This window comes from Seriola dumerili, unplaced genomic scaffold (assembly GCF_002260705.1).
Source record: "Seriola dumerili isolate Sdu_G_001 unplaced genomic scaffold, Sdu_1.0 BDQW01000468.1, whole genome shotgun sequence".
Taxonomy (NCBI): Eukaryota; Metazoa; Chordata; class Actinopteri; order Carangiformes; family Carangidae; genus Seriola; species Seriola dumerili.
The window spans coordinates 3,748,136-3,772,203 of record NW_019174723.1 but is presented as its reverse complement, the minus strand read 5'-3'; the positions used below and the strand labels follow the sequence as shown (position 1 = coordinate 3,772,203).

The 24,068-nt window shown below is 39.9% G+C and overlaps 4 protein-coding genes and 1 pseudogene across 5 annotated transcripts; 4 read left to right on the top strand and 1 right to left on the bottom strand.

The window, feature by feature from the left end:
• The first annotated feature begins 7 nt into the window (after window positions 1-7).
• Window positions 8-1,035, top strand: LOC111234980 (P2Y purinoceptor 1-like). Its single transcript, XM_022763239.1, has one exon. The coding sequence runs from the start codon at window positions 42-44 to the stop codon at window positions 1,023-1,025; it is 984 nt and encodes a 327-aa protein (XP_022618960.1). The 5' UTR covers window positions 8-41; the 3' UTR covers window positions 1,026-1,035.
• A 731-nt stretch (window positions 1,036-1,766) lies between these two features.
• Window positions 1,767-2,958, top strand: LOC111234978 (P2Y purinoceptor 1-like). The gene has a single exon (XM_022763237.1). It carries the CDS (start codon window positions 1,772-1,774, stop codon window positions 2,759-2,761), a length of 990 nt encoding a protein of 329 aa, XP_022618958.1. The 5' UTR covers window positions 1,767-1,771; the 3' UTR covers window positions 2,762-2,958.
• Window positions 2,959-3,167: 209 nt separating this feature from the next.
• On the top strand, window positions 3,168-7,417 carry LOC111234979 (P2Y purinoceptor 1-like). Its single transcript, XM_022763238.1, has one exon. The coding sequence runs from the start codon at window positions 6,271-6,273 to the stop codon at window positions 7,252-7,254; it is 984 nt and encodes a 327-aa protein (XP_022618959.1). The 5' UTR covers window positions 3,168-6,270; the 3' UTR covers window positions 7,255-7,417.
• A 103-nt stretch (window positions 7,418-7,520) lies between these two features.
• Window positions 7,521-11,979, bottom strand: LOC111234956 (annotated as a pseudogene).
• A 2,441-nt stretch (window positions 11,980-14,420) lies between these two features.
• LOC111234961 (6-phosphofructo-2-kinase/fructose-2,6-bisphosphatase-like) lies at window positions 14,421-23,971 on the top strand. Of its 2 annotated transcripts, none has more exons than XM_022763214.1 (14): window positions 14,421-14,534; window positions 17,842-17,967; window positions 18,065-18,161; window positions 18,235-18,301; window positions 19,313-19,387; window positions 20,448-20,504; window positions 20,614-20,735; window positions 20,871-21,078; window positions 21,225-21,371; window positions 21,541-21,645; window positions 22,104-22,233; window positions 22,342-22,404; window positions 22,489-22,553; window positions 23,363-23,971. In XM_022763214.1, the coding sequence occupies exons 1-14, from the start codon at window positions 14,483-14,485 to the stop codon at window positions 23,420-23,422; spliced, it is 1,374 nt and encodes a 457-aa protein (XP_022618935.1). In that variant the 5' UTR covers window positions 14,421-14,482; the 3' UTR covers window positions 23,423-23,971. The 2 variants fall into 2 exon arrangements, with proteins under 2 accessions (XP_022618935.1, XP_022618934.1); XM_022763213.1 differs by lacking the exon at window positions 14,421-14,534 and adding an exon at window positions 16,414-16,532.
• The last annotated feature ends 97 nt before the right edge of the window (window positions 23,972-24,068 follow it).

The window sequence follows — 24,068 nt, the reverse complement described above, 5'->3', positions numbered from 1 at the left end:
CGTCTGTGGTAAAGGCGCCATCACAGACTTTATATGACAGAATGAATAACACATCTTGTCCTCATGTCAGCTTTGACTTTACAACCACTTTCCTTCCTCCTGTTTTCATCTTAGTATTCATCATTGGTCTGGTGGCTAATGGATTGGGACTGAAGTCTTTGCTGCAGAACTGGGAGAAACTAAAGATCATCAATGTGTTTGTTCTCAACCTTGGACTTGCAGATATTTTGTATCTACTCACACTACCATTCTTGGTGGTGTATTACTTTAAGAAGAGTAGATGGGTCTTTGGAGATGCATTCTGCAAGATAACAAGATTCTGCTTCAACCTGAATTTATATGGCAGCATTGGATTCCTTACTTGTATAAGTGTGTACAGGTACCTGGCTATTGTCCATCCAGTGAGAGTGATGGGAAGAATAACTGTCACTCAGTCTGTGGCTATCTCAGTCATGGTTTGGCTGTTGGTGGGTGTTCAAAGTCTTCCAGACATGTTCTATGCCAAAACCCAAAGGAACAGAGCAAAATGCTATCATACCACCACTGGAGCCTATGTTGAGGATTACCTGAAATACAGCCTTGGATGGACACTGACTGGGTTTTGTATCCCACTCCTCATCACCCTGGGCTGCTATGGACACGTGATTGTCGTTCTCTGTCGCAAAAATACCACTCACATGGAACTTAAACAAAGAAGCTTGAAGTTGTTGTTTATTTTGATCCTCCTATTCTCTGTTTGTTACATCCCCTATCATGTAGTTAAAAACCTCAACCTCTGGTCGAGAGTTCTGGACAAACAGATGATATGCCGTAAATGGTCTGCGAGAGTTTACATCGCTCATCAGATAAGTCGTGGCCTTGTGTGTCTGAACAGTGCTCTCAACCCTCTGGTTTACCTCCATGTGAATGAAGAAATTCCTGCTCAGGTCAGACAGCTGCTCCAGCGAGCTCGTCAGATGTCCAACTGCTTGTTTCTGTCAAACCTACACTCTTCTCCTGTGGCTCAAACTGCAGACGAAGATTAACAAGATTTAAGATTTTAGTGTTAATACTTTCATAACAAATGCTTAAACAGCTGTTCCTACAAGGCTGTCTTGCAGTGATCCATCATAGGTAGTGTTGTACAATGTGAATGAATTTGTCAGTCTTTCTCTTTTTTTAGTTTCTGGCAACAGTTGAGCTCTATGGCACAGAGGAAAAGGATATTTCGGGCTTTGGACACATAATTGCTCGTAGGAGACAGTGATTGTTGGTTTTTGTCTTTTCAAAGGATTTGTTAACAATAAGACAAATATCACCAGCCTTATCTTCTTAAGGGTGGGATTAGTGTTCAGAGACTTGACAGACTTGTAATTGACTTGTAGGTTAGTTTTATGAAGTTTTATAAAGACCTGTGACCTGATTTGTCCCCCAAACATCAAAACAGCTCCGTACAATACCGTTGAAAGTTAAAATCTTTGACTGACATGCACTGTGTGGCCGCTGACCCAGTTTCTTTCCTTCCGTTTATAAAGAACAGGGAAAACAATATTTACACCATGAAAGGAAATATAATGAAATGCATCCTGTTTTAAAATAAAATACCAAGTCATACCATCTCAAGATGTCTGCATTCACACCTTGGGAGATGGTATGTGTTCATTTTCTGCTTATCACAACACTGAGAAGGTTGTGGGGGGAAAAAAGTTTTATCAGGAAGCCAGTTACTTGAAACATTCAAGATATCATTGCGTCTGTGGTAAAGGCGCCATCACAGACTTTATACGACAGAATGAATAACACATCTTGTCCTCGTGTCAGCTTTGACTTTACAACCACTTTCCTTCCTCCTGTTTTCATCTTAGTATTCATCATTGGTCTGGTGGCTAATGGATTGGGACTGAAGTCTTTGCTGCAGAACTGGGAGAAACTAAAGATCATCAATGTGTTTGTTCTCAACCTCGGACTTGCAGATATTTTGTATCTACTCACACTACCATTCTTGGTGGTGTATTACTTTAAGGGGAGTACATGGATCTTTGGAGATGCATTCTGCAAGATAACAAGATTCTGCTTCAACCTGAATTTATATGGCAGCATTGGATTCCTTACTTGTATAAGTGTGTACAGGTACCTGGCTATTGTCCATCCAGTGAGAGTGATGGGAAGAATAACTGTCACTCAGTCTGTGGCTATCTCAGTCATGGTTTGGCTGTTGGTGGGTGTTCAAAGTCTTCCAGACATGTTCTATGCCAAAACAAATGAAGGAAATACGTCAGCAAAATGCTATCATACCACTGCTACAGCTTATGTTGAGGATTACCTGAAATACAGCCTTGGATGGACACTGACTGGGTTTTGTATCCCACTCCTCATCACCCTGGGCTGCTATGGACACGTGATTGTCGTTCTCTGTCGCAAAAATACCACTCACATGGAACTTAAACAAAGAAGTTTGAGATTGTTGTTTATTTCGATCCTCCTATTCTCTGTTTGTTACATCCCCTATCACGTAGTTAAGAACCTCAACCTCTGGTCGAGAGTTCTGGATAAACAGATGATATGCCGTAAATGGTATGCGAGAGTTTACATCGCTCATCAGATAAGTCGTGGACTTGTGTGTCTGAACAGTGCTCTCAACCCTCTAGTTTACCTCCATGTGAATGAAGAAATTCCTGCTCAGGTCAGACAGCTGCTCCAGCGAGCTCGTCAAATGTTCAACCGTTTGTTTCTGTCAAACTCCGACTCTTCTCCTGTGGCTCAAACTGCAGACGAAGATTAACGCGAGTAAACATGTCACTAATTCTGTTAAAAGAATCCTATAAACATCTGTGCAAAATGCCCATGCAAATTGTAGATGAAGTTAAATATAACAATGTTTAGTGAATGAAAGCTCAAACAGCTGCTCTGCCACTTCTTTAGACTGTCTAACATCTAGCTCTTTCTTGTATATTACATAAAACATTAGTTCATTTCATTTCTGACCTTTGTGTTTGTTGTAATGCTTTGTTATTATATACAGAAAAAGTCAAATAAACAAGTCTTAACAAGTCTTGATATGTGTGGGGAGATGATGTTCACATTATGTGGTAGAGGGCGGAGAAGCCTAGTGTCATACACTCTGTCTCTATTGGTTCAGGACAGGAAGAACATGGTGTCCCACAAATACACAGTAAGCAAGATGTACTTCATTCATGCTTATGATACAGAATGTATTCTGAATGATATCATTGACAATCTGTGCTGTAATCAATAACATTTGACAAACCAATCTCAAATACATTTTTTATTAAAATATTTCCCAGGTCAAGAATAAGCACATATGTACCTTTTTAAAGGAATATCAACATTAGGAAACATAAAATCCCTGTAAGTGCAGTTTTGGTGATTTTGATGTTTAAGTTAAAGCTTACAAATGGAGTCGGGTGAGAAAACACCCTGAGAAGTGAAATCCAACCACTGGGTGGTGAAAGCCACTGGAAAACCCACTGAATGAGCTGAAAAATGTATTGTGGCCAACAATAAAACAGACTGTTTCCCTTACACGCATCAACGTGTGAGAAACTCGGCCATTACACCTGAAAATGACACTGTAGTATTTGCCTTTGAGATATATCAAAGGATAATTCCAGTTTATACCTTCCTGGGTTTTATTTTCAGAGCTTTGGCAGTCATTCATTTGACAACACGCTTGCAGAGATCTGGGAATTGGATGAGAAATCACCACAATAAAGTGCATCCAAGCAAGAAACACAAGTATTGGAACAATGTTATTTAAAGATAAAAACACAAGTGAGTGCATGTGAAATGTCTATGCAGGAAAACTGTGCACGCACAACTACAGTAAGTATGATAGATCAAATATAAACCAGGGAGCCAGCCTTTAAACTGTTTCTCCTTTAAAATAATTTGGCTAACCTTGTGGCTTAATTAAAGCTGATTGATCATGTGACAGTTCATGTTTCTTGCACCATTAAAATGAACTGTTAGTGATGTTGCCACATTCCCAGATGTCATGAATTAACTTGGTGAATAAAATGTTTAAGTTACAAAAAGCAATGAATTGCAAAACTATGTAAATAAGACCCATGTTGTAATTATTCTTTAATCTGGTCATAATATCAACATTCTTTGAAATTCAACCAGAAGGGCTCACTATGACATGCGTCTCTAATGATTGTCACATCACACAAAACAGCATAACACAGTTTATCTCTTTCAGTCTATATGTTCATCAGGAATCCTTCTTTAAAGAGATGTTACCTGAATTTCCTTAACCATCCAACATAATTTAGAGTGTCCATTATGTTATATGTTGAAGACTTAGAGTAAGAAACACATGTTGTGTAACAGTCAGTTGTGTGTTCACACATGATTCAGATCTACGTGATTAAAATTCAAGAGAAGTCTGAACAGGAAGGACCAAAAGACACAAATTTTACTCTCACTTCTCAAAATCACTTTGCTTTAACAGAAAACATCAGAAAACTCACAGAGGGAATTGTACTAACAGCTTCATCTTGGTATTCATCATTGGTCTAGTGGCTAATTAATGGGGAGTGTTTAATTCAAGTAAACATGTTAGTAATTCTGTTAAAATAATCCTATAAACATCTGTGCTAAATGCCCATGCAAATTGTAGATGAAGTTAAATATAACAATGTTTAGTGAATGAAAGCTCAAACAGCTGCTCTGCCACTTCTTTAGACTGTCTGACATCTAGCTCTTTATTGTATATTACTTAACACATTAGTTCATTTCATTTCTGACCTTTGTGTTTGTTGTAATGCTTTGTTATTATATACAGAAAAAGTCAAATAAACAAGTCTTAACAAGTCTTGATATGTGTGGGGAGATGATGTTCACATTATGTGGTAGAGGGCGGAGAAGCCTAGTGTCATACACTCTGTCTCTATTGGTTCAGGACAGGAAGAACATGGTGTCCCACAAATACACAGTAAGCAAGATGTACTTCATTTATGCTTATGATACAGAATGTATTCTAAATGATACCATATGACTCTCTCAATTTGGAGAGTCTACTGTGTCACCTGCATTTTGAGTGATACCAGTACATTATAAGCAGATGCAGTACCGCAATTCCTACAGACGTAGACACAGCGATAATCATAACAATTTCATGGCACCGTCTTTGACTGTATGTTTTTATTTCCTGGTGTGTCATAATTTACTTCACTTGAAGGAAATGCTGTCCATTCTTGTAAGAGTAATGTGATGGTGAAGTTCTGACAGTCTGTGCTGTAATCATTAACATTTGACAAACCAATCTCAAATACATTTTTTATTAAAATATTTCCCAGGTCAAGAATAAACTGTCACTCTCAAGTAGTTGAATAGCTACATGTTCTGTGAGCAATGGAATAAAATGCAGAATAATATTAACGCTACAGAACAAGGAAAATGATGCATTCGTGTGTCACTGATGATATAGGTATAGTAAACACAATGTACCTTTTAAAGGAATATCAACATTAGGAAACATGAAATCCCTGTAAGTGCAGTTTTGGCGATTTTGATGTTTAAGTTAAAGCTTACAAATGGAGTCGGGCGAGAAAACACCCTGAGAAGTGAAATCCAGCCACTGGAAAACCCACTGAATGAGCTGAAAAATGTATTGTGGCCAACAATAAAACAGACTGTTTCCCTTACACGCATCAATGTGTGAGAAACTCGGCCATTACACCTGAAAATGACACTGTAGTATTTGCCTTTGAGATATATCAAAGGATAATTCCAGTTTATACCTTCCTGGGTTTTATGTGTTAGGAACTTGTTAGAGAAATGTAATTGTCCCCTCAATACACTATACACAGGATTGTCATTGTGTTAGTGTTACTGGCTTTGACGAGCCTGCATCATCTGCAAATCACTAAGGAGATGCAATTGCTGATGGCCTTGAGGAGAAATCCTACAAAATCACAATTCAAATCCCTCACAAAAATAACACACTTTCAATAAGCATGGTGTAAGTTTAGGCTGAAGACTGAAGTCTGAAGTCACGCTCCCACTGGCTTCAGATTGGCATTAGTTCACAATCATTGGCTCATTCACAGCATTGTGGCTGAATATACACATCTTACCTAAAAGTGAGTTGTGTGTTTGCACATGATTCATCTCCATGTGATTCAAATTCAAGAGAATTCGGAATAGGAATTCTTTTAAGAACCAAAACCGACAAAATTTACTCTCACTTCTCATGTTGCTTTTATACAAAAACACCAACACACTCACCTAGAGAAAGACTAAGTACTAACAGCTGTCCAGAAGACAATGAATAACACATCTTGTCCTCGTGTCAACTATGAGTTTAAAGGCAGATTCCTATCGTCCGTTTACCTCTTAGTATTCATCATTGGTCTGGTGGCTAATGGATTGGGACTGAAGTCTTTGCTGCAGAACTGGATGAAACTAAAGATCATCAATGTGTTTGTTCTCAACCTCGGACTTGCAGATATTCTGTATCTACTCACACTACCATTCTTGGTGGTGTACTACTTTAAGGGGAGTACATGGATCTTTGGAGATGCATTCTGCAAGATAACAAGATTCTGCTTCAACCTGAATTTATATGGCAGCATTGGATTCCTTACTTGTATAAGTGTGTACAGGTACCTGGCTATTGTCCATCCAATGAGAGTGATGGGAAGAATAACTGTCACTCAGTCTGTGGCTATCTCAGTCATGGTTTGGCTGTTGGTGGGTGTTCAAAGTCTTCCAGACATGTTCTATGCCAAAACCCAAAGGAACAGAGCAAAATGCTATCATACTACCACTGGAGCCTATGTTGAGGATTACCTGAAATACAGCCTTGGATGGACACTGACTGGGTTTTGTATCCCACTCCTCATCATGCTGGGGTGCTATGGGCATATAGCTTTAGTTTTATGGACAATGAAGAGAACTGACAAGGTACAAAAACAAAGAGGATTGAAGTTGTTGTTCATTTTGATCCTCCTCTTTTCTGTTTGTTACATCCCCTATCACGTAGTTAAGAACCTCAACCTCTGGTCGAGAGTTCTGGACAAACAGATGATATGCCGTAAATGGTCTGCGAGAGTTTACATCGCTCATCAGATAAGTCGTGGCCTTGTGTGTCTGAACAGTGCTCTCAACCCTCTGGTTTACCTCCATATGAATGAAGAAATTCCTGCTCAGGTCAGACAGCTGCTCCAGCGAGCTCGTCAGATGTCCAACCATTTGTTTCTATCAAACTTAGACTCTGTCTCTGTGGCTCAAACTGCAGACGAAGTTTAACACAAGTAAACATATTTCATGGTTATTCTGTGAAATAAATCTGTAACTGTCCCTCATAATCAAATTGTGCGCCTTTTCCATATTATTTTCCCATCATTTAATCTTAAGAAATGATTTATTTCTTATGTTTTGTGTATATAAAAATGTGTTTTCAATGTTTTAAACAATATATTTAGTAACCATAGACTAGTACTAGTTTTTATTTTTGTGACTTTTGTAAGTATTGCAACATACAAATTAATGATTAAAAGAAAAAAATTACATTGTAAATTCAGAAGAATTTTAATCAACATATGTGAAATTCGTTTTTTGCTTTTTCTTTTGCAAAAATAAAATAATTTGACATGTTACAGGTGTGAAAGAATTTTAATATCTACATTTCCACATTTTACTATTATTTTCATTCATCTCATTATGTGGTTCCCTGTCGGTATTTTGTAATTTCTTTACCATTGTAAATTACTGCTGTTTTATCTCACTGTTAAAGTATTTGTTTATTTGTCATCTTTTATCTATTCACTCTTGTATTTGAATGTGGACTTTTTGGTCCATATGAAACATCTAATGAAACATCTACAGGAAACCCAAATTGATGCAATGATTAGCAGACCAAATGCTACTAAAACTGTCATCACATCTAGACAGTGATAGGCATACCATGGCAACTTATATGACTCGGTGCGCAGATGTGCTGCTCCCTTGTGCCTCATGACATACTCTATCCAGAAAATGGCACTTTCTAGGGGTTTTATTGGTTTGTCCAGATGAAGCTGTGACAGTTTGAGCATATTCTGTTTGTAGGGCTTTCCTGGGTTTAGAATATTCTTCAGAGCAATTGTCAGAGACTCAACATCCAAAGTTGTCACTTCAACAATCTCAGCTACTCCCCGGGCATTCAAACGCACCATGTTGTCATACTGGTCAAAGATTAGAGGAATGCCCAGAACTGGGACACCATGGTAGATGGCTTCATAAATGCCGTTAGTACCCCCATGTGTGACAAAAACCTTGGTTTTAGGGTGACCTAGTATATCATTTTGAGGCAGCCATTCAACCAGCATAGTGTTGTTTCCCAATGTGACAGGTCTTTCTCCGATGTGTCTCCATACGACTTTCTGAGGGAGGTTGGCAAATGCTGAGGCGATGATCTCTGATATCTCAGGGCCAAGGTCGCTCAGCAGGGTGCCCAGAGTCATGACGACCACCCCATGTTCACCAGAACTCTGTACAAATTCTTCTAAATCTGTTGGAAGAGGCCTTAAGGGTTTACCCTGGAACCCTCCGATATAGACAACATTGGGCATGGTGGGCCGAGGAAACTCGAATGTGAAGTCCACCCGCATTAGCCATAGATCTGCTCCCTGTATGAGAGACATGACACTGACATCATGTCCAAAATATTTATCACACACAGCCTGGTAAGGCGGATTTGAGACATAGTGGTACATGTAAGACAATACGCTATGATAGATTATATTATTGAGTCTTTGAAAAATGTCCATCTTGTCAGAGTAATCAGAGAACAATTCAGGGACGTAGGACAAAGGAGAAGGAGCAATGGCAAAGTGCGCCTCTCCATTGAAAAGCCAGCGCACATTGAAAACCAAGGGAAGTTGGAGATAGTGTGCCAACAGCACTCCACCTGGAAATGCAGGATCAGTCAGAAAGAGATCATATCCAGTTTCCCTCAGCTCATTGACCAGTGTCTTATTCTCAAGGATGCTGATGACCAGTTTTGCCACAACTTGCTGGTTCTCCCCTATCAAGTTGAAAACATTCCTATAGAAGTCCAGAAAAGCCCATAGTGAACCTTTATTCCGACGAATCTCTATTGATCTCTTCAAGAATGAGGTCATGAAGTCTTGGCTCTCTATGTTTTGGGACTGCTCCTGGGTGACGGTGATTGAGGTGTAATGGGGTGAGATTTCGGAAACATACCAGCTGGTGGAGGAACGTATCACTGTGATTTGATGGCCCTGAGAGTGAAGCGCCTCCACCAGGATTTTCATGTTCAGCCAGTGGCTGCCATCTATAGGGTACACCAGCACTTTTCCACCATCACAACTGGAGGAGAGGCTTGCTGAAAACAGCATGATGAATGCCAGAGCTGGATATGACCCCATCACTGTAGAAGAGACACAGAACTTACTGAGCAAATATTTTCAATATGAAAAGTTTATATTTCACAAACTCCACAAATCATTAAAATAATAGGTGGACGGTGTTCAGTATCCAGAAAAGGAAATCTTCCTGTCAGCTCACTGTGCATCGCTATATCTTAGTATCTTGCCATCCGGGGCAAATCCCTGGATTTTAATCCGGTGGTGGATAGTGATAATACTAGTATATTGTATAGTATCTAGTATATTTTGATGGTACACTGCATACTTGTCATACATGTTGACATTACTAATATAATATATCTAGCATGATCAACATGAATTTCATACAGTACGTGCTAACGTTACCTGTCTGCTCTTAACCTGTGCTGCCGCTGCTGCCGCAGTAAACATGTTTATTCCTGCTCTAGTGGCCATTTTAACATGGGAGTCTAGACCATTTAAAGAACTACATTTTTCAGCTCTGGAGGTTGCCACTTGAGTGCCACATACGAATTAACCTCTGAATAGTAATTTCACTGGTTTCCAGCTAGCTGCTTTATTTCCAGATACCGGAAATATAATGTATTGATGAGTGGGGCTTTAATGTGCCGTTCTGTCTTGCTTTGCCTTTAGTCTTCATACTGTATGTCAGACAGTAGTTATGGTCTTTTGCTCAGAATTAACAGTTGACATATGTTTTACATATGTTTTGCCCAGTCAGTGCCTCATGGCATTCTCAAATTGATCCTGGTTCAACACCTCTTTCCCAAATTTTTCCAACTTTGGGCTTTGAATCTATTTGTGGTGTGTTTATGTTCAGTTTTCTGCCACACAGTATAACCAACCCTCTCTTTGCTAAATCAGAGCATCTGCCACATTTTGCTCTTTGTCCAGAGTCTGTCAGTTTTTTTTTTTTTTTCCTGGAACTGTTAAGTAACGCTCCGCACCAATTAACCAAGTCAAAGTCCGTGTGCACTTTATACATTAAAGTATCACACATCAGTTCAGTATTATTTAAACATGTAGTTTTGTTGTAAACACTTAACAGTATGTAAAATATTTAAATATTTAAGTAAACTTAAAGCAGACAAACAAAGCATGACAAAACATTGCACGGTGCAGAATTATATTTGATTCAGCTGGTCTGAAAGTTTTGCTTGCGTTGCAAATCATCACCAAATCATAAATCTGAATTTAGAGCACAACCACAGGTCATCATAAAAAGTGGTACACAGGATATAGCAAAACCAGAGACAAGATTCAAGATTCAGAGCATAGATTCAGTCTGAGATCAAAAACTAAAAAAACCACATGAAAGCATGTCGTGCAAAATTATCAGCAGCAGTAAAGATGCAAAGAAAAGGAATGACACAGGCTGTTCTGCAGTCCTGTTTTATGCAATGAAACTGTGGTGTGATGAAATGCCTCTGAATAATCTGAACATTAAAAAAACACATTGTCCATAAAAAGTTACAAACTAAAAGGACAGCAATGCAGCAGTTTGTTTGTAAAATCAGTGCTCACCTCATGCCTCCACAACCTCAGACTGCTCGTCTGAACCAAGAAGAATCCAGTGTTAAAGGTTATCATGAAACAGTCTTGCTGAGCCACTGGTACAATGCAAGTGAATGTATAACTCAAGGGCGCAGGTTTGGTCTCAACATTGGTAGGGACGCAACAACACTGCCACCCCTCCAAAGAAATGATGACTTTTTAATGCTGTCAATCAAATGGTTTATTAACATATAAGATCATATAAGATCTGCAGTAACAGATCAAAGACTAAAACTTTAGGAAATGATCATATGTTATAATAACTTACAAGTTTAACATCAGAATAGGTGGACTGTGGTTATGTTAAATATAAGTTAGTAATTTACAAAGTATGAAAGGTATATATTAGTAATTATCAATTGTGTGCACTACAAAGTGCCTGAATTGATTGATTTCGGTGCTGTTCTCACCTGGAACTGCAACACCTGGCAGCCTAAAGATGATTTAATAGTTTTATCATATACTATTATTAACACGTTTTACCCCTCCCCCTTTAAAATTTAACACATTTATTCAGACATATTTTAACTCACTTTGTACTTTTATCTGAGAACATTGTTACACAGTGATTTTACTTCTACTGTAATAAAATGTCTTTTCGGTAATAGTAGTTGGTGACCGTTCACCTACTGATGTGCTGCAGTCAGTGTAGTGTCTCATCTCCAGTCTCTAAAGTTTTTGTTACTGGTAGTTCATTGCTGCTTTATCTGGACACAGTTAATGTTGCTGTTTTTTTTCATCAGTGTCTAACTGCCTACTGTAGATTTCAACTTACACTAGTCTGCTCCAGCACCCAGAGCTCTCCGCTCATTTTAAGGACTTTCACTAATTCAGCAGTTGTTTACGTGCTATTCAGATGCTAGTTACTTTAGCTTAGCAATCAGCGATGACTTCTGTCTCTCTCCATCTGTCTTGCTCGGGCAACAGATGAACTTGTTCATCAGAGTGTGGTGCTGTTGTAACTTCAGTGTAGCGGATTGTGATGTTTATTACAGCTTCAGTGATATCTGCTGTCTTACCTTTGCTAGTATAAGGAAGCTGCGCTCTTCTGTGAACGTCTGTGTACACAGCAGCCTTCAGCGTGATAGGCTATTACTCGTGACGTGGACCAATCAGATGGTGCTCTGGGCGGGACATTGCTCCAGACAACAGTGGAAACTACAGATCAGAGACGGACAGCTGCACTAGAGCCAAAGTAGCACATTTTCGGTTTAATTAATTTTGTCGTTTTTAAAAAACGATACTGTGTTTATGTCGCCACTCAAATATTGGTAGCGACAATTCAGTCCTCCCAAAATATTGGATGCAAACCTACGCCCATAATATAACTCCACAAGTGCCTGAGTGAACTTATCTATTCTGCTGCCTGTTTATTCAAACAAATGTAACCATGCGGAGGTCCTCTTTAAAAAAAAAAACCCAGACGTTTTTCTGTTACCACTGCATATCATTTAATCACCTGCGGAATTTCACAGAAATATTAAAATAGTGTTCATAGTACCAACAGGTTTTTTACATTCGAGCCCAGCTACAGTTCCTGTTTTCTATCACTGCACACCAAAGTGATGTTTTTAAATTTTAATTTAACTTTATTTAGTCTGAAAAAAAACAGAAAACAGTCAAAAAAAAATAAAGCTATCTTTCTTCCTACATCACTCCCTCTTACATATATACCATATACTCAAATGACAATGTGGAAAAAAGAAAAAAAAACATATATAGTTATATTGTTATTCTGCTGCTGCTGTTGTATACTGGTGTTAAAAACAGTTTCTCTATCGAAGAGTACAGAGCTGGTCTAGTCTCTTAGTTTTTAAGTGATCAATGTAATGTCCCCATAAGTCTGTGGGTGACCTTTGAGTCAGAGTGTATTAACTTGCACGACCAGGCAACTTCACTTCAGCCATTGATGAACAGTTGGCACTGTTATAGCTTATTTTTTCTCAATACACTGTTTTGTCTGCAGGATACAATGGCCCATCAAAATTATCTTCAGTCTCGGTAGTTTCAGGGCAGCATGAACGTCTCAAATAGAGGAAGAGACCACAGATAAGATTTGTATCTTTTTAACCCAGAAGGTTTCGACACTTAATCACATTACACAAATGTCTGGATAGTTGGACTAGTGTAAAAGAGTGTGTGGGACAAAACAGACAATATTTCTGCTTCGTCTGCATCTATTTTCTGTCTATTGTGAGTTTGACAGTGTTACACAAGTGCAACATTAAATGAGTGGAGTCCTCTTTTACATCAGGCTTAAGTTCAAATCTTGAGTGTCAAGTCTACAGCTCTGCCAAACTGATGCAACACTACAGCGCACACCACAGCTGCAGGCAGCCGAAATGTCATGCCTGTCATGAAGAGCTTACTCAAAGACACTGTTGATTGTCTTATGTAACAGATATTAATACTAATACTAATCATTCTAAATAGTGATACTTCCAAGTGTGTTCACATTGGAGAAATGAGAAAAGCAAGTACACACATATGAGGCAGAATGCATTATAAATTTGGTCTAGTTTTCAGTGTGCTGTTTATGTCACTAATCTCCCATAAAGGAAACACAAGAGGTCACAGCAGGAAAAAAAAAGAAAGAAAAAGAATAAGACAATCATTTGTGGCTGGTGGTGAGCTAACTCCAGCACTACAGTGTATCTTGAAAACAAACATAAATGTAAAATCTTAAGAAAAACATTTTGATGTCTATCTGTAGGTTTGATTGACAGGGACACTCATTGTATCATTTCCTGGTTGTAGCTAATGGTAGAGCAGGATCATTTCTTGTATACTCACTGCTAAAGCAGTATACTGTATAGAATTCATATGTGGTATTCATTTTGGGACACATCTAGTGCCTACAGCACACTGAGACCATATTTACTATACTTTTTTATCAGTTATAAAGTTCTGTTTTGAATACAATTCTTTTTGTCACTTGTCCATTGTGACCACACTACATTGTCAAAACCTGCTTATTTAATAAATTTATACGTCACCAGTATATTAGTAGGTACTTTGGATTTGAGATACACAGTGTATCTTCCAGTATATTCAAACCACCATGACTGTTGCGTACTTGACTAAAAAGAACATATAAAGTTGGGAATGATTGCATGTTGAAGAGTGTATTAACTGTTTCAGTCATACCACTACAGCTGACACAGCAATGACCTCCATGACATGCATGATGAGTGACTGCGGTGTCGAAGCATAAATGTTGCCATGTCTCCCTGCGCAACAACAATCTCCTTCTTAGCGACCTTTGCACTTGTTATGATATGCTCTTCGGGTGCTGCTACGCTCTTGCCTTGTGTGTACGTTGTGAACTCTGGCCCTGGCAAACATTAAAGGCCAAGCCCAGTTTGCTGCTATCATATGTCCATGTGTAAGAGGAAAAGAGAAGGCTCAGAGGGGATGGGGGCAGGGGTGGGTTGAGAATACTTTGGCATAGGGGTTTAGTTTCTTAAAAAAGAGCATCAGTTCTGTTGCCACTGGCCACATAATCCTGTGTGTCGATTGTGCCGATGGTATTGAACTGCTCTGCTAGTTGCTTCATCGGAGTGTAGCACAGAATGGAGGTTCCCCAGCTGGAACATATGAGGCTTCGCAGGTGTGACAGCGCAGGTGAGATCACTGATGAACTGTTTTTGCAGAGGGCATGCCAAACAACACATTGAAGACTCCTTGCAGCAAGGTTTCTACTAACACATGAGACATGCAATCACACTGACTGAAAGAGTAAAAATAGACTGCATGTGTTGTCATATAATGTCATGCTATATGCAGCAGTGAAGTAAGTTCCATGTCTAGAGCAGCAATTGTGACATGTAGCTGATATAAGTAAGAAATAAGAAATGGGAAGTTAAGAGAGTAGCTTGGTTTGCTTGTTATTTGATGGACTACTACTATACTGCTCAGTTACTTTGTTTACAGGTAAATGCTTTGCAGGACACACTTATAGATAGAGATGTCTCGTCTGAGAGACATGCTAGCTTTGTAGTAGAATATGCTGATGCACTATTTCATACTTCTTGAAAAACTCCTCTAACACTGGTGTGTGTGTGTGTGTGTGTGTGTGTGTGTGTGTGTGGGGGGGGGGTGTGTGTGTAGTAGAGGGGAATTAAAGGGGGAAGTAGTAAAAGGAACAACACCTCCCATACGAACTGTAATCCTGCATGTGTGTTGTTTTGGGAGAACGTGCTGAACTCCTGCCATGGCAAATGTTCAACAGAATAGCTTGTTCATTCTCTTAATGGTTGAGCTTATCCCAAAACAGGAAGAACTGCCCATTATAGATTATCAGTGCCCTGGTAATCACTGCCCAGGAAAAACTGCTTGTTAGACTTTGAACATAGGCCAAAGCTTGGTAAATGATGTTGCCTGTTTAAAGTTAATGGAATCAGTGACATAAATGTTTGAATACTGGGACTTGATCATTTGATACACACTGCCCTGCAGCATTGTGTCATGAGTGACCCTTTTTTTAGGGTCAAGTTTGAATAAAATAGATTTTTTTCCCCCCACTTTTTATTTCTTATACACAAAAAGTTACAGCTGTTTTTTAGTATTTTGTTGCTAACAAGTGATAATTATATAAATATAATTGTGTATTCTCTTTCTGGCATTAGAGTTTTATGAGACAATTGATACAACCTAATGTTATTGTCTTTGAGCAAACAACACACAGACAAAGGTATATGAAACACGGTACAACCAACCCAATCCAACAGTAAAATACATCATCACAGCCCCAATAGTTGTATCTGACTGACTTATCTGACTATCTGACTTACATTCACTTTCCAGTGCTAACTTTTCCATCCACAGAGAAAAAATTTGCACTGGTGCTGAACGCACAGGAAGCCTCTCTGCTAATGACCTGCTTTAATGAATGGCAGCAATACCAGAGAGGTGAGTTAGTTGGTTAGCTGAATTTATGGAAACCCAGATTCTAACTGCACACATTTCAACATGGTGTTTTTATAGTCTGGGTAAATGAAAGGTGCAGTGAACAGTAACTGTAAATTCCCTGGAGTAAGTCTAAAGTTATGGTTTAAGCTGCCCTCTAGTGGTAAGAAATAAGAATAACCGTTCAACACCTAATTGGTAAACAGCTTGTGCAGAACCGACTGTGCTCATCTGAATACATGAGAGGTTCCCACAGCTGTTACACTTGTCTCACATGACTCTGTTGCTCTTCCTCTGACTGAAAAACCAGCTGTGTCACCACAGCAGATGTACGGTGCGGTGGATTTGGATGCTTCCCCGCTGTCTGACATCACCACAGAGATTTTGGCAGCAGCTGCCCTTAGGCCTTTTTACATCATGAAACAGACGGAGAGGCAGGCAAGCAGCGTGGCCTCAGGTCCTCCCCCTCCTGCCTACCAAGTACTTCTCCTTAGCAACAGTCAGCTGACCTGCAGTAGGTAGTGTTCAGTGAAGCACACACATGCACACAGATCGCAGAGCTGTGCGCCTTTGTCATCCACTCCTCCGCCTGCCACACAGGCCTCATGGCTCTCACCATTAATGCGTCAGCAGAGCAGAAAAAACTCACACAGACTCCTCTGCTCAAGATCTGGGTGCCATGGATGGGCTGCAACTTGAACCGCAGGAGGGGATGTAAGTGCAGTGACACCCTGTCTCAGATTAAAATACATCACCTGTTCTGTCTTGCTGCTGCTGTACTTTAACTCAGTTGTGGTTTCAGCAGATGAAGGTAGTGTTTGAAGCAGTTGTAGGTGTGTTTTTGTTTTGTAGTGACCGTGCTGGGCCTAAAGCTCGGACCCATCTCCTCCTGTTGCTTCAGGACTGAGCTCAGGGGATGCAGGTAGGCAGGCAGTGGTCTGAGAGACACAGAGGAGTCAGCCATGGGACGACAGCCAAGCTGGACCAAATCAGGTCTGAGTTGGCCCTCTGTTCAGTGTCTGACGTGGTCCTTTGAGCATTTTGCTGACGCAGCATATTCCATTCATAATCGAACAGCCTGGAGGCCAACACTCCCCCTGTCCCTGCATAGACACATACGGGTCATCCGGGTACTTTTTGTCCAGCTTACTGGCAAGCAATCCTGCAGTCTGCTTTATAAATTACTGGCATTTTTTTGAGCCTAGACACAGACAAGCATGCAACAACTGGGTCATGACTGGGTAAGAAACACACAATGGGTTTGAGATTCTGATGTGTGTGTGGAAATTTATGAGCAGGGGACGTTCAGTGGCTCCTCATCTCTCTAGTCAGATCAAGATTCAGGGTTTTCTCACTTGTGAGCAGTGACACAGTCTGAACCAAAGCATTTGATTTATCCAGTAAGACTGATAGTGTTGTAATGGGAACTTTGTTGTGCATAGCTGAGCTGATTTATAACAATCTGCAGGGAAGACTGACATTTTGACAGACCTAGAATTTAGGAGTGTTCTGTTCTCCTGATTGTCAGACATATTGCTCAGTGCACTGTGCTGCTCTGGTTGTTTCTATGTGACTACTTGAGGAGGAGGAGCATCTGGTTTTCTTCTCACTTCTTTAAGGGTGTATTTGTAATTTGTAATTGCTGCAACTTCTTTCTGTGTCAGTTTGTTTGATTTTGTTTGTGGTCGGTTGGACAGTTTTCTGTGTCAAGGCACGCTGCCAAACAACAGAGGCAGGCAGATAAGCCGAGTGACTCGCTGCACAGACATTTGAGCTGCACCTCGGCGCTCTTATTCTCTCTCTTAATGAAGATTACCTTGGCAGCGACACACACCTCACACAACACATGTCCTGCAGCGCGGAGCCTCAGGGAGTTGTCTGTGACTCTGGGTTGTGTTTGATCATTTGTACATGAGGCTGAAGAAGACGTATCACATGTGCACTAACACTAACAACCTAAATTCCAACATCTACATTATTCAGTAACTTTTGCTTTATGTCACTGTGTCTGTTTTCATCTCAGCCTCGGTGCCTCAGTTCTGTAACTCTCCTACGATGATTGTGATGGTGGGTCTGCCAGCCAGAGGGAAGACGTACATCTCCAAGAAGCTCACTCGCTACCTGAACTGGATTGGAGTTCCTACAAAAAGCAAGTTTTCAAAGTGAATCCTGATATTATAAGTGAATCAAAGGGACAGTTAATTGAATGTGTGTCTATTTTCACCTCTGTTTTTCAATCCCACCAGTGTTTAATGTGGGCCAGTACCGAAGGGAGGCTGTCAAGATCTATAAGAACTTTGAGTTCTTCAAACCTGATAATGAGGAGGCCATGAGAATCCGCAAGTAAGCACAACACAGATGAGTCATTGTGGAGTCTTTTTCATGTCACATTCATGATGTGTAACTTCTTTTTCAGGGCCTGTGCATCAGCCGCTCTCAAAGACGTCACTACCTACTTCACAAAGGAGCAGGGACAAGTAGCCGTGAGTAAGAGGACAACTGAAACTGTCCCTCTATTCACAATAGAAACACACTGATTCATTTTGTGTGTGTCTGTGTGTGTTGTATTTATTCCTTTGATCAGTCAGGTCTGACTGAGACGAAAGAGACACTCCACTGATTTTACACAAAGACAGTTGGGCTTTTAAAAAAACTAGTATAAAATCATCTGCAACTCTCAGGGTGTAATTTTAAGTCTGAAAAAAACATGATGTTGACGTCAGTTATCTGAGTTTGGGCTTGGAGGCTACAAATTTCTAATGGAAAGCCTGTGTTACAAATTGGTGTGGGGAGTTTTAAAGACGTGGGCATTTATCAGGCAGATCTGATGAAAGACACTATAGAGTTGCATTATGGGAATTGTAGGGTCCAGGGTTTGACCCAATCTGGGGACTTAAAGGCAGAATATCTCAGCCTCCCAGGCGCAGATTTTGATAATCTTTTTCCCCCTAACTATACTAAATCATTGGAATACCTCTTCAGGGGTGATTTAGATAGGAGCATTTTTCCAACTCTATTTCTGAGGAATAGAGTGTATATTGCCACGTAAGCGCAACTTTGTGTTGTTAAAGATGTAAAAGGAACTTATATTAGGAAATAAACATGAGGAGGTGCATCAGTAGCTTACCTGCTTAAATGCATATCACTGAGGCTGCTCCTTTCCTGTCTTTCTCCGCAGACTGTCAAATAAATGTCTCAGAAGTTGGGAACAATAGTTAGAAAGTGAAGAAAAAAATATGAATTATGGTTTAGAAGAACTTTGTTCTGTAATCTGTTGTTTTTTATTGTTAATTGTTAGGTAAAATGTAGCACATAAAATATGACTTTTTCAAACTACAAACTTTTATCATGAACTGTACTTTACACATTCAAATGTGTAACAACATAATATGTTGTCTTTGAATTCAGATGTTTGATCGCTAATAATCATTATGAATAGTGTGAATGTACTTTATTGGTGTTATCAATAACACCTGTGTCCATTAACTATCCAGGTATTTGATGCTACCAACACCACCAGGGAGAGGAGGGCAGTTATTATGGCTTTTGCAAAGGAGAAAGGCTACAAGGTAAGTACAGGTGTGGAAATGGCACAATGTGTAAAGGAATACCTCTGGGAAATACCCTTGTTCACTTTCTTATCAAGAGATAGATGAGAAGATTGATACTGCTCCAATGACTGTCCATATGAAGCTACAGCCAGCAGTCAGTAGCTTAGCTTAGCAAACACACTGGAAGCAATTTGAATCGGCTTAACTGGCTCTGTCCAAAGTTTAGAAAATCCACCTCTAAACCTCACTAGCTAACATCGTTTAATCTATACAAAAACCAAAGTGTAAAAACAACAGTTTATGCTTTTATGGGGGCGCGGGTGGGGGGTCATGCGGCAGACCATGTCCTATTTGGAGGCAAGCGATCTGGTTCTTGTTGTTTTGAAACCTCAAAGTGACATCAAGACAGAGGGGGGTTAGAAGTTTTCAGTCTTTATGCAAAGCTAAGCTAACTGCGGCTGGCAGACACACAAAGATATGAGACTGTCATGATCTGCCCTCTGAGTGTCTCTTTATCTTTGACTTGTATTTACTATTTACTGTATTATTTTGAATTTACTATTCTTGCTGTGCCTGTCTTCCTGGGTTGTGCCTTCGTGTCTTGGGTTATTTTTTTCCGCCCATGTGATTGCTTGCCCCGCCCTAATTAGTTTCACCTGTGTTCTAGTGTCTTCCCCTCACAAGAGTGTTTAAGTCTCTGAATTCCCTTCTCTCTTTGTCAGTTCATCTTTGTTCCCTCGTTTTTCCCAGTGGATTGGCTGCCTGCGTTTGGGTTTTCTAATTTTGTCCCTGTTCCTGAGTATTACCCTGTGTTTTGTGTAGATCACCTGTGTTTAGTGGCTGAACTCCTGTTTATCCATCCGTCTGCCCGTGAGCCAGTTTTTATTCACTTATTAAAGGACCTTCACTGCGTCTCCTGCCTTTTCTGTGCGTCTGCATTTGGGTCTTCCTTTGCTAATCGTGACATAACCAAATCGTCAGATACTGCTTTAATGGATGACATTAAACAAACACATGGTTAAAAGAAATAATATATTTCACAGTCATTTAATACATTTTTGAACTATTTCTAATGCAGGTGTTCTTTGTGGAATCAATCTGTGATGACCCAGAGATCGTTGCAGAGAATATCAAGGTGAGATGCACCTTCATATCATCTGTCAGGGATGTGCTTTTTTAATGTAAATCTTTAGAAAGGGTGGGATGTGATGTCCTCAGATAAATTCCATAACTTTCCTTCCCAGCAAGTCAAGTTTGGGAGTCCAGATTATGTGGATCATGACATCAATGAAGCCATGGATGACTTTGTCCAGCGCATCGAGTGTTACAGGGCCAGTTACATGCCTATAGATGATGAAAGAGACAGGTAGTGACCTACAATGTTTTTCCATCATTTGATATTAAAGGGGGCAGTGGGTGATACAAAATAGCATTTACCACCTTCATTTCTGACAAATTCATTTTTAAAGTCAGTTTTCCTAAATACTGTAACTTTGGACAGGAAGCTCTCCTACATCAAGATCTTTGACGTGGGCAGTAGATACCTGGTCAACCGGGTCCAGGACCACATTCAGAGCAGGATAGTATACTACCTCATGAACATCCACGTCACACCAAGATCAATCTATCTGAGCCGCCACGGAGAGAGTGAACTCAACCTTTTAGGTCGCATTGGTGGAGATTCAGGCCTCTCCCCTAGAGGACAGAAGGTGAGCAAGCTGAACGAAGATAAGAGCTAGAGTTCAATGGGTTCAAAGCTGCTATGCAAATTGTAAGCACAAAAATCACATAAGAAATAAAAGATGAACAAGTACCTATGTGACTAAATTTTAAAATTCACCCTCATTCTCTCCAGTATGCTAATGCCTTGGCAGCCTTCATCAAGGGTCAGAATATTAAAGACCTGAAGGTGTGGACCAGCCACATGAAGAGGACCATCCAGACGGCAGAGGCTCTGGGAGTCCAGTATGAACAGTGGAAGGCTCTCAATGAGATAGATGCTGTGAGTTTCTTAAAACATAATTCAGTCCCTCAGACAAAACAGCATAAAGGCTAGTTTTATGATTTCATATAGTGCATTCAGGGTTGAATGTATTCCAGGTTGTGTATTACGGATTGTGTATTTACACTCTAAATGATGTGATGATGCAATGTGGCTTTTACTCACTAAGGGTGTATGTGAGGAGCTATCCTATGAGGAGATTCAGGAGAATTTCCCAGAGGAGTTTGCACTGAGAGACCAGGACAAGTATCGTTATCGTTACCCCAAGGGTGAGGTAAGCAGTACTCTGAATATACTGTGACACTATTTTTTTTCTTTAACAAGGAACAGTGTGAGGTCACTATGTTTCACTCACTTTTTAATGAGGAAGTGAACTCCTCTTCACTTTCTGATCGATCAGGGAAATCCCTGCATTCTGATGTGTATACCCACCACATGGTTTACCGTGTGAAATAGTGATTACTTATTGCCTACAAATTGCTTAGGCAAGTCTCAGTCAGGTTGTTTATCCTGCACCACAGTTTAATCAAACCAAACCAAACAGGTTAGGTGTGTCAGCAACTTTAAAGATCACAAATTCACAAATAAGCATAGTTCCTTTAAGGACCTTTGTCATCCTGCGAGACACAAAGTCAGGTAAGGACAGTTGATAGCGTTTGCCCTTACCAAATGGGCTGAGAAGGTAAGATAGAATAGGTATTCTTGTATAAATAATGAACTCTTCTTTTCCAGTCCTATGAGGACCTCGTCCATCGTCTAGAGCCAGTCATCATGGAGCTGGAACGACAGGAAAATGTTCTGGTCGTCTGCCATCAAGCTATAATGCGCTGCCTGCTTGCCTACTTCTTAGACAAACCTGCAGGTACACAGAATCTGACTCAACCTCTGCATAGACTGGCTTCTTTTCTACTTATAATACCTCGACACAGTGTGTGACGTTGTTAACCATCTTATTTTCCTCCCTCTGAAGATGCATTGCCTTATCTAAGATGCCCCCTTCACACAGTGCTAAAACTCACTCCAATAGCCTACGGTAGGTTGTGGGTTCTTGAGTGTATGACTTCTCCAATCACTGTAAATCTTTCCCTGACAGCCTGGATTTTTCCTCCAATTGTAGGGTGTAAGATTGAGTCATTTTTCCTCAATATTGAAGCAGTCAACACTCACAGAGAGAGGCCAGCGGTAAGTTTCCACAAGCTCACATTTGTCATAATAGATACTTAGATTTGCCAACTATTGGTCTGCGGTACATTTCATATGCGTGATGGCAGGCAGTAATGTTTCGTAATTTGTATGTATTGATGAAATGAATATGTACAGTTGAAGAAAGAAGTTTACATACACTTAAGTTGAAGTAATTAAAACTCATTTTTTAACCACTCCTCAGATTTCATGTTAGCAAACTATGGTTTTGGCAAGTCAGTAAGGGCATCTATTTTGTGCATGACATAAGTAATTTTTCCAACACTTGTTTCAAGGCTGATTGTTTTGCTTTTAATTCACCATATTATGATTCCAGTGGGTCAGAAGTTTACATACACTGAGTTGACAGTGCCTTTAAACAGCTTGGAAAATTTCAGCAAATAATGTCACAGCTTCAGAACCTTCTGATAGGCTAATTGATATAAATCAAATTGATGTGAGGAAAAAAACAGTCTGGTTCATCCTTTGGAGCAATTTCCAAGTCACCACAATAATCTGTACAAACAATAGTACGAAAGTGTGAACACCATGCTTACAATGGCAAATATATTAGCTAAAGTTCAGCTAAAGCTAACTTAAAAGTTGATGCTGTGTAAGTGTCATCAGTGATTAGGTTTGCTGACTTTTTGGCACTTGCTACTCATATGCTTCATTTTAGCATGTCGCTAAAGGAGTAATGCCATATTATCCTGTAACTGCTACTTATGGCCCCAGTGCTCCCTGTTGAGCAAAAGTTACATAGTCTTGCCTTAAATGGCCTTTCAGTGTTTGTGTTACTGTCATTGCAGAATGTCGACATCAACAGAAACCCGGACGAAGCTCTGCAGACTGTTCCTGACCACATATAAATTATGTTTTGTGAGAAAAGGACTGATTCGCTTCACTAAAAAAACAGAGATACAGTCCAGTTAGAGGTTGATTGTGTGACAGCAGAAATCAGGGGTACCTCAAAGCAGAAGGAAGACGGGATGATAGAAATGGGATTCAACCCTGCAGTGACTGGAAGGGACATCATAGCCTATAACTGGTACTGGAGATTCTGTTTTCAACATGTATGTGAAATGTTTCTGTCTTATCTGACTAGAATTTGCTTTTCTCAGTATTTTCAAAGTGTCACATTGTTTACAAATGAGGTTGGGAGAAGTAGTGCACTGTGTACTGAGACTGAGAGAAAAACACGTAAAAAGATGTAGGGAGTTTGACATTATAACTTTGGACTTAATGCACATATAACTGTTATACAGATAACATCATTTGTTGTTGACAATCTAATTATTTGGGTGGGAATCAGCACCATGGACAGCACCCAGACAAACAAAACCGTTTTGTTGAAGATTTGGACTGTATTGTTTGTAATGTAGAAAAGACGCCGAAATTCAGGAGGTGTGAATAAAAAAATGTAAATAAACTGTGTAAAGAAGGAGTCACTGTTTTCTGTTATTGCTCAGAAAATAGAGTCTCACATTACAAGTCCTGTTTGTGTTGGTTTGGCAG

Coding starts and splice junctions, on each gene's coding strand:
- LOC111234980 (XM_022763239.1), top strand. CDS start 42: ATGAATAACACATCTTGTCCTCATGTCAGCTTTGACTTTACAACCACT.
- LOC111234978 (XM_022763237.1), top strand. CDS start 1,772: ATGAATAACACATCTTGTCCTCGTGTCAGCTTTGACTTTACAACCACT.
- LOC111234979 (XM_022763238.1), top strand. CDS start 6,271: ATGAATAACACATCTTGTCCTCGTGTCAACTATGAGTTTAAAGGCAGA.
- LOC111234961 (XM_022763213.1), top strand. CDS start 16,424: ATGGCTCTCACCATTAATGCGTCAGCAGAGCAGAAAAAACTCACACAG. Junction 18,302..19,312: donor AGGAGCAGGGACAAGTAGCC/GTGAGTAAGAGG, acceptor TTAACTATCCAG/GTATTTGATGCTACCAACAC. Junction 22,405..22,488: donor ACTCACTCCAATAGCCTACG/GTAGGTTGTGGG, acceptor CTCCAATTGTAG/GGTGTAAGATTGAGTCATTT.